The sequence below is a fragment of the Strigops habroptila genome, chromosome 14 (assembly GCF_004027225.2).
Source record: "Strigops habroptila isolate Jane chromosome 14, bStrHab1.2.pri, whole genome shotgun sequence".
NCBI lineage: Eukaryota > Metazoa > Chordata > Aves > Psittaciformes > Psittacidae > Strigops > Strigops habroptila.
In genome coordinates, this window is record NC_044290.2 from 12,521,193 (window position 1) to 12,537,619 (window position 16,427).

The window sequence follows — 16,427 nt, forward strand, 5'->3', positions numbered from 1 at the left end:
TCCTGCCTCAAGGGGTGGGGGATGCTGTGCCCCCTCCTGCTGTGGGGAGGTCAGCCTGGGAGCTAAGTGCAGGGAGCACAGGGAGCAGAACAGGGCTCACTCTGTGCTGGGGGGGGGTCTGTGCCCCATTCCCTGCCCCAGCCCTGTGCAGTGGGGAGCTATGGGCTGGGTGCTCTGGGCCAGCCCTGTGCCAAACTGTGCCTGGTCTCAGCCGTGCCAAGGGCACCCACCAGCCTCTGCCTCGCTGCAGGAGCTGCCTTCTGGATGTGTCGCTAATTGGGTTGCAGCAGGCGGAACAGAGCCAGCCTGGGCAGGCAGAGCACTGAAAGCTCATCACCTTAACGAAGCCTAATGATGCTGGCTGGCATTGCCCCTTTGTTCCTGCGCCTGGCCCTGGGTGAGAGCTGCAGGCAGGTGAGTGTGGGGCGAGCTGAGCGCCCGGCTCCAGTCCCCCCAGCACCGCTGGTGGGTGCTGCTCCGCACCCACACCCCGGCTGGGCTGAAGCAGGAGAGTGATAGAGCCGCAGGGCCCGTCCTAGCCCATCGCCTTCCAGGAGCACAGCCCCATGCCAGCCAGCAGCAGCCACATTCCAGCCAGGCCGCGGTGCCACCATCTGCGCCAGCCCTGTGCCACGGCACCCACCTTCCCTCTTCCCATGTCCCTTATGGCGGCCTTGCTGGCCGATGGCGTGTGCCAGACACAGGCCAGAGCATGGCACATGTGAGAGCACTTTATATTGGCATCGGAGAGTGGGAGGCCTCTGGCCTGGCAGCAGCCCCCTGCCAGAGGCGCCTGCACTTGATGTCGCTGCAAGATGCCCCCGGGTCCCATCCTGCCCTCTGCCAGCCGCCGGTAGCGCCCCAAGCCCCGGCCTCGCTCCCCGGGGGGGTCCCGCAGGACCCCCCCTCTGCCCTCACCGCGCTGGGGATGCCGGTTCTGCTGGTCCGTGGGGTGCCGGGGCCGTCTCTGGGACAGCAGCCGTGGATCCCAAGCCCCGGTATGTGCTCGGTCACCCGCTGCTGCGCGGGGATGTGTTCGTCCGCGCTGAGCACAGACCGGCCCCACCAGCCGCGGCCGGCCCGGGGGGGTCGGGGCAGCTCCCGCCGCCCGGCAGAGGTTTGCCCGGGACCCGAGCGGGGCCGCCAGCTCCGCGCACGGGCGGGACCGGGACAGCGGGGCCGGAGAGACCTCCCCGGGGGACTCCGCGGCACCCAGCAGGGACTGCACCGGAGCCCGGAGCACCCCCGCCCCACTCTGTCGGGGGCCGGAGCGGTCCCGCTGCCCCCGCCGAGCCGAACCGGTGTCCGGGAGCGGGGCAGAGGAGCCGGCGGCGGGGACGCGGCCGCCGGTGATGCGGAGCCTGGGCGGGGGGCATCGGGCTGAGCCCCATCCGTGCCGGCGGGAGGAGCGGGGCGGTGGGACGCGGCTCCTCGCCCACGGTCCCTCCCCCCGCGCCGGTCCCTCCCCCCGGGGCCGCCACAGCCGCCGCCGCCGCGGCTCCGGCAAAAGTTTTCGCCGGAGCGGCCGAGCGCGCCGGTCCCGGTCCCGGTCCCCGCCAGCACCGAGATGCACCTGGGAGCCGCTGCGAGCCCAGCCCTGACAGGTACGGGGAGGGCGGGTGTGGAGGGAGAGGGGGAGAGGAGCTCCCGTCCCCGCGGTCTCGGGGCTCTCCGTCCGGCGGGATGCCGCCCGCCCCGGCGAGGGGATGTGGACTTGGGTGGCGGCTGCGCATCCTCGGGGCCACGGTCGAGCCGCAGGAGCCCGGAGCAGCAGCTCCCGGAGCCGCCCCGGTGGTGGGCGCTGGCCCCGGCGGGTCTGAGCCCCTCGGGAAGGGGTGTCCCGGGCCGGCGGGTCCCGGCAGGGCAGCTCCCGCTCCCGGCCCGCGCCGCTGCCGCTGGCACCCTGGAGGCGGCTCTGCCGCCGGGTCTCACGGCACCGGCACCCCGGGCGCTGTCGCGAGCCTCAGCGGGAGCATCTCCCGGAGAAGCCCCGGGCCGGGTGGTGCCAGCCGGGTCTCTCGCCGTGGGCACCGCGATGTTTGCCGCTTCCCAGCCGAGGGGCACAAGCAGGGGACACTGTTCCACCCTCCCAGCGCCCCAGGCTACCGGGTGCTGCAGGGGCCCATCGCGAGTGCCCTTTGTGACTCTGTCCCAAGCTCTGCTGTGTCAACACGGCGTTGGTAAATGGCTTTGTTTAACCAGGACATGTTGGGTATGTGACCTTGCCGTCCTCCTGGCTGCAAGCGCATCTCCAAAGCAGCCGCCGAGATCCCCCCTGCCCGGCGCTGCGCTTCCCAGCCCGCTGCTTCCTCGGAGGGAGCCCGCGGCTGCTGTGGGTGTCCTGACCCATGGCAAATGCAGCGGCTGCCCCTGGGATTTCCTCTGCTTTATCTGTGCATCGGCAGGAAAATTCAGGGCCCACAGGACCCCTCCTCAGCGCGTTAGTGCCCCCCCAGCTACCAGCCCGGGTCCTTCCCACCATTCCCGCTCCGCTCCGCACGCCGTGGTGCAGGGTTTTTTATGCTCTGTTGCCTGGAGAGGGGAAAACAGAAAAGGCTGAACGGAAAAGAGGCAAAATGTGCATTAAAAATAGTTAATGAAAATATGTGGCTGCAAGCCCTGATCAGCAGCACACGGCTGAGACCACGCACCCGGCGCTGCTCCGCGCCCTGTGCTGTGCCAGGCAGCGGCAGCCGGAGGCAGGGGAGATGGGGCAGGCACTCTGCTCCGTGCCCCTGCCCTTCATCCTGCCCTGTCCTGGTCCCCCGTGGCCAGTGCCCCGTCCTTTTCTGTGTGCCCCAGCCCAGGGGCTCTGGGGACTGTGCCTGGGCTCAGCCACACCGCAGCAGCTCTGGCCTCCGGGGTCCTGGTGGCTGATGTTTGGCCATGCCCTGCTGCTGTGGGTGGCTCGGGACAGGGAGGGACCTGCATGACCCTTCCAGGATGGCTGCTGTGTGCGATGCCCACCTAGGCAGGGCAGGCTCTGAGCTTGCTTCTCACTGAGGCGCCAGGAGCTCGTCCCCAGCTCCCTGATGACCACGGTGTCCATTCATGACACGAGCTGGTGGGGAGGCGGGTGCTGAGCTCCCAGCGCAGGCGTGTGCACACACTGCTCTGCACTGACCTTTTCCCAGACTTTTCCCAGCCCTTTGCTTCCCTTGTGACATGCCAACCATGTGTGTCACACCGTGTCTCTCGCACCATCCTCCTGTGTTTCATGGGCTTTCATGTGATGTGATGAACAAGAAAAACCCCTTTCGCTGCGCCAGGACCGGGCTGCTCAGCATCCCATGTGTGGCTCACAGGGAAGTGCGAGCTTTCATCCCCTTTCACCACAGTGCTCACTGTGAGCCCCTCACACAATGCTGATGGGCTCAGCATCCCCTCGCCAGATCCTGCCAGGCAGCAGGTTATTCAAGTACTGCCTGGCTGCCCAGCTGTGCTGCCAGAGCACACACGGTACCGGGCAGTGTGGTACCAGTACTTGGTACCAGGCAGCTGTGGAAGATGCTCTTGACTGTCCCTTTCGGCGGCAGGGCAGTCATGGGGGTGATGCAAAGAGCTTTTGTCCTGTTTGCGTCCTGTGTTGCTGTTGACGAAAAAGCTGTCAGGGTTGGTTTAGTTTTGCTTGGTCCAAAGTGACGCAGAATCCGCCATCGTGGGTGCCTGGTGACGGCAGCTCTCTCCGCATGCTGCTGTTCAGCACTTCCACAGTCCTGTAGCTCTGTGCAAACCAGTTGCTGTCTTGAGGGCTGATCCGGGCAGTCCAGCTCTTCCTCCGCTGCCAGAGTCCCTGGTACTCGCTTCCCAGGAGAGGACTGGAGATGCTGTGGGTCACAGGTGGGGAGCAAGCAGCACCCTGAGCTCAGGATAGGAACAGGGACAGGGACAGATGCCCTGAGCCTCCCCACTGCCAGTGTTCCCCCATGGCTTGTCATGCTTGCCGTGGTCCTGGGCAGAAAGTGGAGCAGCATCTGCAGGGCCAGGCTTGTGCTGGCATTGCATCAGCCCTGGCCTTGCACCATTCCTCATCTGCCAAGTGCCGAAGCCCCTGCCGCGCTGGCGTGGAGCTCTGAGCTCCCAGCCAAGCCAGCCGTGGAAAGCGCTGCATTAGCGCAGTGGGGGCTAATCCCTGTGTCCGGAGCGCGCAGCCCCCCCTTCTTCCTGAGCAAGTGGGGCTGTGCTGGGCACGGGGCTGTGCTGTGGGGAGACCCATGGATGGCTCAGGCTGTGCCGGGCTGTACCAGCCCCTTGGTGCTTGTGCGGGGCTGTGGCTGTCCCAGGGAGCTCCCAGGTCACGTTGCAGATGCCCATGAGTGTCCCCGCGGCGGCTTCACCAAGCCGCTGATCCATGTGGCAATCGGCCCCAGCACTCCCAGATGTGGAGCTCGTTCCCTCACACGTGTGGTGGCAGCCAGAGCTGGGCGGCAAAATCCCTGTGGGAAGCTGACCGGGGTGAGAGGAGGAGGGAGTCTGACCCCAGGCAGGGCTGCTCGGTGCTCAGCCGGCCGTGGGGACCTGCACGGGCACAGAGCTGCTGCAGGGCAGCACCATCCTTCCCCTGGGGCTGGCTGTGGTGCTGCAGCGGTGGCAGCAGCCTGGCAGTGCAGCATTCCGGGTACTGGGCTCTCCCCATGCCCTGCCCAGCCTGCTCACCCTGGCCCCACGGTGCAGCACACGCTGAGGCCATGAGCTGCAGGCCTGGGGGTGCAAGGAAGCTGGTCGAGGGGTGGGGGGGTCCTTGCTTTGCCCCCAGTGCTGCCAGAGTTGGCACCACTGGCTCAGGAAGCGCTCAGCACACGAATGCAGACATCGGTGACGGTTCCACACTCCCCAACACAAGGCTGGATGGTGGAGCCAGTGTCTGACACCTCCATCCCCCCAGCACTGGCACTGACCCTTACCCCTGTGGGTGCCACCGTCCCGGGGCTGGTTCCTCTTCCCCCTCTCCTGTCACGGGCAGCGTTGGGTGTTTGCAGCCTATGTGGGGTCAGCAGCTGCAGAGCCACAGCACGGGAACACGCCGCGTTGCCCAGTCACAACGTGGGCCAAAAGTCCCCTGCGCCCAGCACGGCCCGATGCACCCACCATGTGCTGGGAACCTCCACCAGTGCCCATGGTCAGCATGGCCAGGGGACCCCAAAGCCTGGTCCTGGATGGAGGTGAGGGGCTGTGAACTATGGCACTGGGAGCCAGATGAGTGGGTCCCTCGTGTGGTGCTGCCTTGCTGAGGGGGCTCCCAGCACTGGTGGCCATGGCACGTCCAGCCCGCAGTGGCCGCTGCTCTGAGCACCGATGCTGGGCAGTGCCAGCTCCTGGGAGGTGCTTGGCAGGTCCGAGTGCCCCAGACCCCCTGTCCCAGCCACATGGGTCCTCTGCTCTCTCCCTGCATTTCCCATCTGCGCCAGCCCAGAGACAACTGGTCCATGGCTGCTCTGCACGTGTGTGTCTGACAGAAACAGCCCGTGGCTCTCGGAGCGTGCTGTGGGGCGGCCAAGCTCCGGGGCCCCTCACACCGTGGGGGCACACACAACGCGGCTGCGTGGCACCACAGGCAGCTGGGGCAAAGAGACTGGGCAGGGCCCCGCTGCGAAGGGGAGCTGGTGCTGGCGGTGAGGAGCGTGACCAGTGACCAGCCCCACGCCAGGACCCCTCACCCAGTGCAGTCTGCCCAGCTTGGCTGCGGCAGCGCCCTGGGGCTGGGGGACTCCAGGGCAGAGGCCTCCCTGCTGCTAAATCCCAGTGCAGGAGCTAAAAATAGAGACACCTCTGCCCCAGAGCTGCCTCCCCGGGCCCAGAGAGGGGCTGGCAGCGAGTCACTGCTGCCCCGTGGTGCTGGGAGGAGGCTTTCCTCCTGGGGCAGGGATGCTCAGCCGGGGCCGGGCACCAGGAGGTTCCCACGGGGCTGGGCCGTGGGTAGTGGTGGGATGGGGCAGTTGGGGATGTGGCATGGGGCTGATGGGGGCACAAAGACAGGGATATGGCATGGGGCTGGTGAGGAGATGAGGACAGAGAAGCTGGGCTGGGGCTGGTGGCCAGTGGGTGCCCACCGAAGGTCCCTGTTGCCAGAGCCCACCCAGTGAGGACTGTCCCCAGAGACAGTTCCTTCTGCCCCGGGACTGTCATCTAAATACAGCGGCGCCGGCAGGTCCCGCGCCCCGAGCCACATCTGGAGCCCTGCGCACTGATTAATGAGCTCCTTGAGCAGCCGCGCTTGCGACACGGCGAGTGGGTCTGCACGGACGAGACGCAACTTTCCCAGGGATAAAAATAGGCTCGGGCAGAGCGGGGAGCCCTGGGAGCGGCACTGGCCGGGGAGAGCGGCTGCTGCCCCTGCCGTGATGGCGTAGTGTCTGCAGTGGCACCAGCATTGCAGCCCCTCACCCCGCAGCGCCATGGGGCCGCCGTCAGAACAGCCCCTTGTTGGAAGAGCTGAAATCCCACTCAGGAGCCCCGTAACCGGCTTAGGGGGATGGAGGGAATTACAGCGCCGCGTGAGCTGGGCTTTGTGCAGGGGGTTCCGGGTGCTGTGTCGGATGAGGCACCGCGTCGCTCACCTGAGCTGCGGGCGATGGCCAGGACGAGCTGGTCTCAGGGCCACGGCAAAGCCGGGACCCCTGCGGGTTAATGGTTAATGCCCTGGGGCTGGCGGCCATCAGCTCCCAGCCCATCTCTGTCCTACCAGGGACACCTGCGGGGCTGCCCGGGCGCTCGGCCACCTCCAATGCTGGAAGCAGATCTGAAGCTGGTGCTGCTGGAGCAGTGGTGGCAGTGGGGAGGAGGTTGGGAGGGGAGGCAGCTGGGCATCTGCTCTGGGAAGATGCTCAGACATGAGGAGAGGTCTCAGGGCCAGGGTGTGGGGTGGCCCCATCCGTCTCTGTGTACGGGGGATCCGTAGGCAGCGTTGCCTTGGGGACATGCCAAGGTCTGCCCTGAGCAGAGCTGGTGTCTGGTGCTCTGGTCACGCAGGGGCTGGGGGTCTTGGCTCGGTGGGCAGAGGGTGTCATGGCCACAGTTCCGATGCTGTCCTGGGGAGGAGATGGCGGGCACAGAGCAGCTCTGCAGCCTTGCTGGAGAACACACACCAACCAGCTGAACGCTACAGCTGGGGGGGGGTGAGGATGGGGCAGGAGCATGGGGTCAGGGCCGGGGCAGCTCGCCATGACCTGGCGTCTTGTGCAGGGTCATCCACGTGCCAGGGTCCTCGTCACCAGGGCAGAGGAGCTGCCGAGGGCCGGTAGGACGCCAGGGCCCTGCGCTGCTCCCCATGCGGAGGGATGTCCCAGCCACGTCTCCTCAGCCTCCTGCTGCTGCTGCTCTGCTGCCAGGTAAGGAAGGGACATCCCACACCAGCGCTCTGCCTGAGCCCGAGCTGCCCGTCACTGCGGCATGGCAGTGCCCGCTGCCCTCTCCTGCCTGCCCTGCCAGCCACATGGCACGGCATGGCACGGTGTGTTAGCCTGTGCTCACCCATGGCTATCCCCGACATGGGTGCGGGTGACAAGGGTGACAACTGCTCCCCGATGCCCCCAGGGCCCCTGTGCCCAGATCACGGATTTCCTGCTGGAGAGCTGGAAGGCGTACCGTGAGGAATGCCACCGCAACATGAGCCGCCTGCCCGCGCCCACCGGTGAGCACCGCGGGGGTCCCAGTGAGACGGGCACCAGGGCGAGGGGCCAGTGCAGGGACAGTGCCCGGACCCTGCATGGGTGAGACCGAGGCACCGCCGCATCCATCCCTCCACAGAGCTGGTCTGTAACCGCACCTTCGACAAGTTCTCCTGCTGGCCCGACACGCCGCCCAACAGCACCGCCAGCGTCCCCTGCCCCTGGTTCCTGCCCTGGCACCAGAAAGGTAATGGCTGGAGGGTGCACGTGAGTGCACGTGTGTTGTGTGTGCACTGCTCCAGGCAGTCACACAGGCCCAGCACACCCCATCATCCCCTCCCCTCTGTGCAGTGAAGCACAGACACGTCTTCAAGACCTGCGGGGCGGACGGTCAGTGGGTGACGGGCCCGCGGGGACAGTCCCTGCGCGATGCCACGCAGTGCGAGCAGGATGCCGAGGACCTGGCGGCGCAGGTGGGCAGGGGGGCAGTGGTGCAGGGAGCCCTCCCCTGCCCCCTGGCTCCCCCCCCCAGTTCCCCCAGCCTCACCGCTCCTGCCCGCACCAGGAGATGTTTGCCAAGACCTACGGCAGCTTCAAGGTGATGTACACGGTGGGGTACTCGGTGTCCCTGTGTGCGCTGCTGCTCGCCCTGGCCCTGCTTCTGGGCTTCAGGTAGGGGCGTGGGCATGGCCACCCATGCTGGGGGCTGGGGCAGGAGATGGGGGGCAGGCTGGGGCTGTGCCGGGGGCTGGGGCTGTGCCGGGGGCTGGGGCTGTGCCGGGGGCTGGGTGCAGGCACTGACAGCAGCTCCCCACCACTGCAGCAAACTGCACTGCATGAGGAACTACATCCACATGAATCTCTTCGCCTCCTTCATCCTGAAGGGCGTCTCCGTGCTGGTCATTGACGCCCTGCTCAAGACCCATTACAGTGACAAGATTGACGACTACAATGTGCACGTCTGGCTGAGCGATGAGGTGAGTGTGGGGCTGGGGGCTGGGGGGTGCGGGCAGCGCCGCAGCACTGACCCCTGCCGCAGGCGGCCGCGGGCTGCCGGGCGGCCACGGTCTTCATGCAGTATGGCATCGTGGCCAACTACTGCTGGCTGCTGGTGGAGGGCATCTACCTGCACAACCTCCTGGTGGTGGCTGTCTTCTCTGAGCGGAGCTACTTCACCCTCTATCTGTGCATCGGCTGGGGTGAGTGCAAGGGGCTGGTGCCCCATCCCCATCCCCATTCCTTGCCGTGCCTCACCTGCCCCTGCTGCCTCCTCTGCAGGGGCACCCATGCTCTTCCTCATCCCCTGGGTCATTGTGAAGTTCCTCTATGAAAACATCCAGTGAGTACCAGCCCCTGCAGCGGGGTGGTGGGTGCAGGGGGCATGGGTGGGTGCACATGGGACACACTGAGGGATGGTGGGTTTGGTGGCCCTGGAGAAGCCCCATATCATCACCCCGCGCAAGCAGAGTGCTTGGCCATGGTGCTTGCTCAGCTGGGGCTGCTGACGCCACACCAGGCTCCAGCAGCTGCCTGGTCCCCGTCCCTCCCCTCTGCAGGTGCTGGACCACGAACAACAACATGGGCTTCTGGTGGATCCTTCGCTTTCCCGTGTTCCTCGCCATCCTGGTGAGTTCGAGGCTCTGCCCATTGCAGCCCCTTGCTCAGCATCTGCGAGAGGGGATGCCCTGGGCAGGGGATGGAGCTGCCCTGCCTGTCCCTGTCGCTGCCTGTGCCCAGCCTCTCATGGCTCCCTCCGCTCCACTGCAGATCAACTTCTTCATCTTCATCCGCATCATCCAGATCCTGGTCTCCAAGCTCCGCGCGCACCAAATGCGCTACACCGACTACAAGTTCAGGTGGGTGCCAGCCCTGCGGGCCCGTGGTGCACACACTGGTGTGCACGTGTGCACGTGTGTGTGTGTGCACCTGCCCCGTGACCCACCTCCGCACAGGCTGGCCAAGTCCACGCTGACGCTGATCCCACTGCTGGGCATCCATGAGGTGGTCTTCGCCTTCGTGACAGATGAGCACGCGCAGGGCACCCTGCGCTACGTCAAGCTCTTCTTCGATCTCTTCCTGAGCTCCTTCCAGGTGAGCCCAGCACCGCCGGGACCCTCCATCCTTGGAGGCGCCAGCGCAGGGCTGGGGTCAGGGCCTGGCCATGCACCTCATGCTGCTCTTCCAGGGGATGCTGGTGGCCATTCTCTACTGCTTCGTCAACAAGGAGGTGAGCAGGACGGTGGGAGCAGGCAGCCGGGGGGGCAGCCACGGGCACGAGGCCACGCTGATGGCGCTGCCCACAGGTGCAGGCAGAGCTGCTGAAGAGGTGGCAGCGCTGGAAGCTGGGGAAGGACCTGGCCGAGGAGTACAGGCACACGTACAGCCACGCGCCCAGCGCCCGCAACGGCGCCGGCGGCTCCTGCGAGAAGCACCAGCTGGTGAGCGGCTGTGCCAACGGGCTGGGCCGCAGCGCCGAGCGCCCCGAGAGGAGCAGCTGCGGCGTCGCCGAGCACCTCGCCCTGGGCGACCGGCACCACTGCTATGAGTTTCCTGAGACCACGGCCGAGAGCCACTTCTGAGCCGGGCCCCAGCGGGGGCAGCCACTGCCTCTCCCAGCCCCGTGCTCTGCACGGGACCCTGCCCGTGCCGGGATGATGCTGCCCGTGCCAGGCGTGCGCAGGGCATTGTCATGGCTGGGCTGGCTGCAAGCGAGTCGTGGCGAGCAGGACCCGGACCATGTGGGGAGGGGATCTGTGGGGTGGGGGGATCTGTGCATGGGGCTGGGGTTCGTCCTGTGGTGCTGCCCACGTGCACCTTCGAGACCCTTCGCGCAGTGTTGTAATTTATCTGTTGTAACTGTAAATAGGTGTGTGCCCATGCCGGGCTGCAGGGCCAGCTCCGCCTGTGCCTCTCTGTCCAGGTTGTGGGGACCAGGGACACCATGAGTGCCATGGGGTGACGGACACAGCCATGGACAGGGAGCTGGGCCGCCCAACCATGGATGGGCTGCACCAGAAGACAGTCCCACAGGCCCCCTGCCTGCCCCCCAGCCCCACTGCCTGCCCCACTGCCTGCCCCACAGCCCCACTGCCTGCCCCCTAGCCCCACACAAGCTGCAGACAGGAGGCAGCAGCCGCTGCGGTGCTGCTGTGCTGGGCTCCAGCTCCCGCTGCACTCTGCTCGGGCCGCTAATCGGGTCTGTGCTCTCGCTGCCAGCAGCCCTTAATTAAATCATTTGGCTCTGCCCGCTGGCACCCCGCTCTCCTGGGAGCTGGCCAGGCTACGCCGGGCAGCAGCCGCCGGCAGTGCCGGCACCATGAGCAGTGCCATGGGGTGCAGGGCCATGGGTCCCCCTGTGCCGCTGGCAGGGAGGGAGCGTGGGGGTCCGGCACTGTAAGAAGCTTGTGTTGTGCACATGAGCGCTAAGCCCGGATGCCGAGGCTTTGGGCACCACAATCGCCTGGTATGCAGGGATTAGGCAGTCGAACCTCTGGCCAGGGGCACCTGCACCAATGGGCGATGGTGGGACACACAGTGTCCTGCCGTGACCCTGCTGCCTGTGGGCCCGGGGCACTGCCTGTCCCCCAGCGCAGGGCACTTGGCACATGATAGCTTCTGGCTGTGTGCACCCCATGCACAAGGGCAGGGTGCCTGGAGCTGAGCCCTGGCTGCACCCGTCACATCCACCCTGTCCCTGCACCGCCACGGCTCTGCACGAGGGCCGGCAGGAGCCGCGCTGGCTGCCCGGGGCACCAGGTCCCAGACCACAGCGAGGGCGGCAGCGGTGTGGCCGTGGCATGGGGAGGGCACGGGGCGGGCATGGCCGCAGCACTGGCCCCGCTGCGCCAAGCCTGGCTCCCGGCACCCAGTACTTTTCCTCTGTTTACTTGACAACTTTCCGTCTGCCACAGCCGAGCGGGATCCGGCGGCCAGGGGCCGGCGCAGCGCCGGCAGCGGGGACATGGCACAGAGGGGTCTGTGCCACGGTGCCTATGGCAGCCGATGGGGCAGCACGCGGTGCTGTGGGGACATGTTACCCGTGACGGAGCGGTGCTGTGGGGCTGAGTGGGCAAAGGGGAGGGGAATGAGGGATCAGGGTCTGTCTGGGCGGGATGCAGGGATGGGGTCATGGAGGAGAACAGGGATGGACCCTGCACGGAGCCGCGGTGCTGGAGCCAGCAGCCCCCGCAGAGCTGCTGGCCCCATGGCCGCTGCGTCACCGCAGCCTCCTGACACGGTAACGGGCTTAATTGAGGCAAATTGCTGGAGCAGGGAGCGGTTTCTGGGAAGGTAAATATGGGCATCGCAGGCGCCGGGCTTTTGCTCCAGCGTTGCCATGGAAACACCCCCCTTTTGTCCCTGCAATGGCCCCACAGAGCCAACGGCACCCCCAGACCCTGCCCAGGGCCCCGTGTCTGCCACACCATGACAGGGACCCTGAGCCAGCCCCGGCCCTCGCAGTGTCCCTGTGGCAATTGTTTATGGCACTGCCCCACGTCCCCATAGCCCCTTGTTGTGTCCTGCCCCTGGCTGGCTGCATCCAGCACCCCAAGGGGCCTGTGTTTGGGCGGCTGAGCCCTGACCGCCACTCCTGGGGGCTGAGGCACATGGCAGGGGCTGGCCGGAGCTCAGGACCGGTGGCACTGGGCACAGCCCTCTGCAGGGATGTGTTTGCCTGTGGCCAGGAGCCTCGTGCACGTCCCTGCAGCCCGCGCCCAGCACAATGGCCTGGCACTGCCATGTGCACCCTGGCAGCACCCCAGGGTGCAGGTCTCGGCAGCACAGCCTGCGCCCAGCACCCCACAGTGCATCTCAGGCAGCACAACCTGTACAACACACACACATGGGCACAGCCCCCGGCCGCCCAGCAGGAGCCACCGTTCCCAGTGCCTGGTGGAGTGAAGGTGCTGCCACCAGCCTGTGCGCCCCGGGTAGAGAAGCATAGACTGGTTTGTGTTGGACCTTTAAGCTCATCCAGTTCCAACCTCCTGCCCCGGGCAGGGACACCTTCCACTAGAGCAGGTTGCTCCAAGCCCCTGTGTCCAACCTGGCCTTGAACACTGCCAGGGATGGGGCAGCCACAGCTTCTCTGGGCACCCTGTGCCAGCGCCTCAGCACCCTCAGCGTGAGTAGTTTCTTCCCCAGCGGTGCGGGGCAGAGCCCAGGCTCCTGCAGTCCCAGTTCTGGGAACCGAAGGTGTGGAACAGGGCCAGAGCCACCACAGCGACCGGGGCAGTGCCCCCCCCGCAGCTGCAGCGGCGCCTCGCAGGAGGACTCCCACTTTATCAAGGGAATTGAGCACCGCAAATTGGTGTTCTAAGTAGATCCTGCCTGCTGCCGGCCCCTCTTCCCACCGCTAATGCAATGATACAACACATACTTCTCCTCCCCCCACCAGTTAATCTAATGACAAGCACCGTATCCGACTCATAGGGAAAATAAACCCTCACCAGGTTCGATTTTTATAGGTAAACAGCCTCATTTCTGTGCCTGCGGCCTCAGCCCCTCGCAGGCACCCCCCCCGCCTGCCTCCCCCCCCCGCTGCCCGCCTCACCCCTGGCGTGGTATTAGTCTTTATAAAAATCCCCTGGTGAGTGGATGGGTTTTGTACGTTTCATTAGGGTTGGAGCAACTCTTCGCCTCTGGCTGCACAGGGCCCGAGCCAAGAGACAAACAAGGCAGGGGCCAGTGGGGCTGGGCTGCAGGACCCCCAGTATGTTCCTTGGGGACACTGCTGCAGCCCCCGGGCCAGCCCCAGCCACAGGGAGCAGAGCTGGGCTCCATGGCAGCGGATGGCCAGGGGAGGAAGAGGAGCAGGCACTGCACAGAGCCCGTCCCGCACCGGCCACGAGCCTGGCTGGGCATTGGAGCCAGTCGTTGGCAGCTCACTGCACCAGAGCAGCGGGTACAGGACCCATGGACCAGCTGCTGCACCCCGGTGTCAGCTCCCGGTGTGCTGGGTCAGCCCCATCTCACTCCCTTCGCAGCACCCACAAGGTGCAGGGTCCAGCCCCTTCCCACCCCTCAGGACACACGGACCCAGGACACACAGCTCCAGCCACGCTCCCAGACACACCACAGGGCCCATCCTGCAGGAGAAGTCAAAGGAGAGCGGCGATGACAGCGACAACTGTCACCTCCTGCCCCTGCACCCCAAGGGCTGCAGGGTTCCACCCCAGGGTGGCTCCGACACCGTCCTGCTGTGCCAGAACTGGGCAGTGCACCCCGGGCATGTTTTGGTGATGGGAGGTAAACAGAGTCACAGCTAAGTGTAAAGATGCACTTGAGGAGAAATTCTAGCAATGCTAAGTATAGTTTAAATGCCATGGAAGCAGGGGAGGGAAGAGGATCCGGGTGTATTAATAGTCTCAACATTTAGATGTCTGGTCCAGCGACAGCCCCTGGGATGCTGGCTCGCAGGAGGGCTGCCAGCGCCCAAGGGCACTGTGCTACCAGCAGCAGCTTCTGTGCTCTGTGACTGCTCCTGAGGACTTAGTCAGGCCGTTACAGCCAGTGCTGGGGTCTGAAATGGGAAAACGCAGGACTTCTGCACCAGGAATGGTTTGTAAGTCTAAAACGGGGAAGAACAAGGGCCCTGCCCCAGCGCGGCTGCAGCACCGACAGCGCAGCCAAGGGACTGGGGGGCACCAAGAGGGAGTGGTTTGCCAGAACGCCACAGCCACACAAGCCTGCTCTGGGCCGCGGCAGCGCCAGGCAGCATCCCACTGCTCCAAAGGACACAACCCCGCAGTAAAGGGACCAGCCCTGTGCCCGGTCGAGGCAGCGGGGCTGCAGTGGGCAGCACCACACCAAGCCAGACCCAAAAGGACACCAGCTTTTATTTACAACACGCCTCAAGTGACAGACAACAGAAAAAATAGAAAAAAAAAGAACAGTCTAGCTCACTGACTCAAGAGAGGAAAGGGAATCGCAGCCACAGGTCCCCTGTGCCCCCCAAAACCACTGGTGCTGGGCACAGCCCCGGCAGCCTCTGCCCTTAGAACCAATGATGAGCCTTGCCTGGAGCAAGGGGCCCAAGAAAGCCCCCCCTGGTGTGAGTTACACTGACTACAGCTGTCCCCACAGTGACACTCCTGCCAGCTGTGGAGGCCAGATCTCATCCACGGGTGCACATCTGGAAGTGATGTTGGTGTAACACAACACAGCACTGCTCTGGAAGGGATGGCAACAGTCAGCACCAGCCACCCCCTGCTGCTGCCTGCCCTGGAGCTGCAGAGCTCTGAGGTGGGGGGGACCAAACCCCCATCCAGGCACCCCGCAGGCGCCCGGGGCAGGGGCCAGGGCTGACACCCCAGTGCTCTCCACCTCCAGCTCCAAAGGGACTGGCCCAATCTAAGTACAAAGTAAATCCAACCCCGGATACAGGCCCGAGAGCTCTGACAGTGCTGACCAGCCCCAAGCACCAGCAGCCTGTGTGGAAATGACACTCTATGGAAGGGAGGAAGAACGACCAGGGTGCGACCGGCGCAGCACAAGGGGTGCTGAAGTGAGGCTGCCAGCCTGTCCTGAGGCACAAGGATGGAACCGATGCTCCCTCCTTCTTCCCCAGCAGTGGTGGATCGTCGGTGCACAGAAGGGAGCAGAGAACTAGCGCTGCCTCTGCTGACAGCGCGGCCGGTCTGCTCTGCACTGAGCCCTGCCACGCACCAGAGCCCAGGGAGCCCACACACACAATGCACCAGGGGCAGAGATGGAAGGAGAACAGGAGACCTGTGAGCCCAGCATGAAGAGGAGAAGGACAGCTTGAGGCCAGAGAAAGCTATGAGTGGGGGACTGGAACCCTTTGCAACAGGCTCTGGGCATCCTCAGCGAGCCCCTGAGCACCTTTGATTTCAGGTAGCTCCCGAGCCAGCCCCAGAGCTGGCTGGCTCTCCCGCAGGCTTTTGGGAGCACAGACCAGAGGAGGAAATCAACACAAAATCTCAAATGAAATCTGCTTGAGGCCCTTGGAGACCAGCCGATCCGCGGGGACTCGCCTTAGGACTTCTTTGCATCCTGTGTGTTCCTCCTCTTCAGATCACCCAGGTCGACAGGTTTGAACGCTGAGGGGAGACAGGTAGGCTTTGGCGGCAGGGGCCGCGGCGCAGTGCCGCCGGGCCGGGGCCGGGGCCGGCCGGAGAGCCCCCTGCACCGCTCACCTTTCAGGCTTGGGTTCGGCATCTTCTCCACGTACTCCTCGACCAGGCCGCGCTCGGAGCCCATCTGGCTGCGCAGGTCGCGCTCCACGCACTGCCAGGCTGCGGGGACACGGGTGAGGGGCCGCCCGCCGCAGCCGGGCCCGGCCCGCGCCCCCGGCCCCCGCCCCGCTCACCCTCGTAGATGAAGCGCACGTTCTCCTCGTGGGCCGGCGTGAAGATCTCGCTGCCGGCGCCGGGGGAGCGCGGGCCGCCGCTCCGCTTCCCGTTGTAGACCACGCGGGACACGGGGGAGCTGAAAGCGAAGCGCGGGGCTGAGCCGGGCCCGGGGCCGCGGCTGGGCCCGGGGCCGGGCGGGGCTCACCTGGCCATGGCGGCGGTGCGGCGGCGGCGCGGCTCGGCTCGGCGGCTGCGGGGAGAAAGGAGAGGGCGGCCAGGCCGGGGCTAGGCCGCGGGCCGCCCCCCGCCCGTCGCCATGGCAACGCGCGCCCCTCACCTGGGCCCGGCTCCCGCCTCCCGCCTCCGCTCGCCCTCGGGCCGCGACGGAAGCGCCGCAGCGCGCACGCGCGGTCCCGCCCCGCGCTCGTTCCGCTCCGCTCCGCCCCGCCCCGCGCCGCGCACGGACCCGCCCGGTCCCGCCCCGCCCCGCCCCGCTCCCCGTCCC

The 16,427-nt window shown here is 66.1% G+C and overlaps 2 protein-coding genes across 2 annotated transcripts; one reads left to right on the forward strand and one right to left on the reverse strand.

Moving 5' to 3' along the window:
- The first annotated feature begins 1,489 nt into the window (after positions 1–1,489).
- GCGR (glucagon receptor) lies at positions 1,490–10,210 on the forward strand. The gene is made up of 14 exons (XM_030506033.1): positions 1,490–1,604; positions 7,183–7,328; positions 7,534–7,630; positions 7,747–7,854; positions 7,959–8,080; positions 8,173–8,279; positions 8,431–8,584; positions 8,647–8,806; positions 8,886–8,946; positions 9,164–9,233; positions 9,375–9,463; positions 9,560–9,698; positions 9,793–9,834; positions 9,911–10,210. The coding sequence occupies exons 2-14, from the start codon at positions 7,278–7,280 to the stop codon at positions 10,184–10,186; spliced, it is 1,476 nt and encodes a 491-aa protein (XP_030361893.1). The 5' UTR covers positions 1,490–1,604; positions 7,183–7,277; the 3' UTR covers positions 10,187–10,210.
- Positions 10,211–14,358: 4,148 nt separating this feature from the next.
- Positions 14,359–16,318, reverse strand: MCRIP1 (MAPK regulated corepressor interacting protein 1). The gene is made up of 4 exons (XM_030506034.1): positions 16,128–16,318; positions 15,940–16,058; positions 15,767–15,865; positions 14,359–15,670 (listed from the first exon to the last, which is right to left on the reverse strand). The coding sequence occupies exons 1-4, from the start codon at positions 16,133–16,135 to the stop codon at positions 15,606–15,608; spliced, it is 291 nt and encodes a 96-aa protein (XP_030361894.1). The 5' UTR covers positions 16,136–16,318; the 3' UTR covers positions 14,359–15,605.
- Positions 16,319–16,427: the final 109 nt, after the last annotated feature.

What these genes read in the sequence shown, in the direction of transcription:
- GCGR (XM_030506033.1), top strand. Translation starts at nt 7,278, where the DNA reads ATGTCCCAGCCACGTCTCCTCAGCCTCCTGCTGCTGCTGCTCTGCTGC. An exon ending in TGCTGCTGCTCTGCTGCCAG is followed by an intron (nt 7,329 to 7,533) that starts GTAAGGAAGGGA and finishes CGATGCCCCCAG; the next exon opens with GGCCCCTGTGCCCAGATCAC. An exon ending in TCTTCCTGAGCTCCTTCCAG is followed by an intron (nt 9,699 to 9,792) that starts GTGAGCCCAGCA and finishes CTGCTCTTCCAG; the next exon opens with GGGATGCTGGTGGCCATTCT.
- MCRIP1 (XM_030506034.1), bottom strand. An exon ending in CGTGCGCTTCATCTACGAGG is followed by an intron (nt 15,866 to 15,939) that starts GTGAGCGGGGCG and finishes GTGTCCCCGCAG; the next exon opens with CCTGGCAGTGCGTGGAGCGC. An exon ending in GCCGAACCCAAGCCTGAAAG is followed by an intron (nt 15,671 to 15,766) that starts GTGAGCGGTGCA and finishes GTCTCCCCTCAG; the next exon opens with CGTTCAAACCTGTCGACCTG.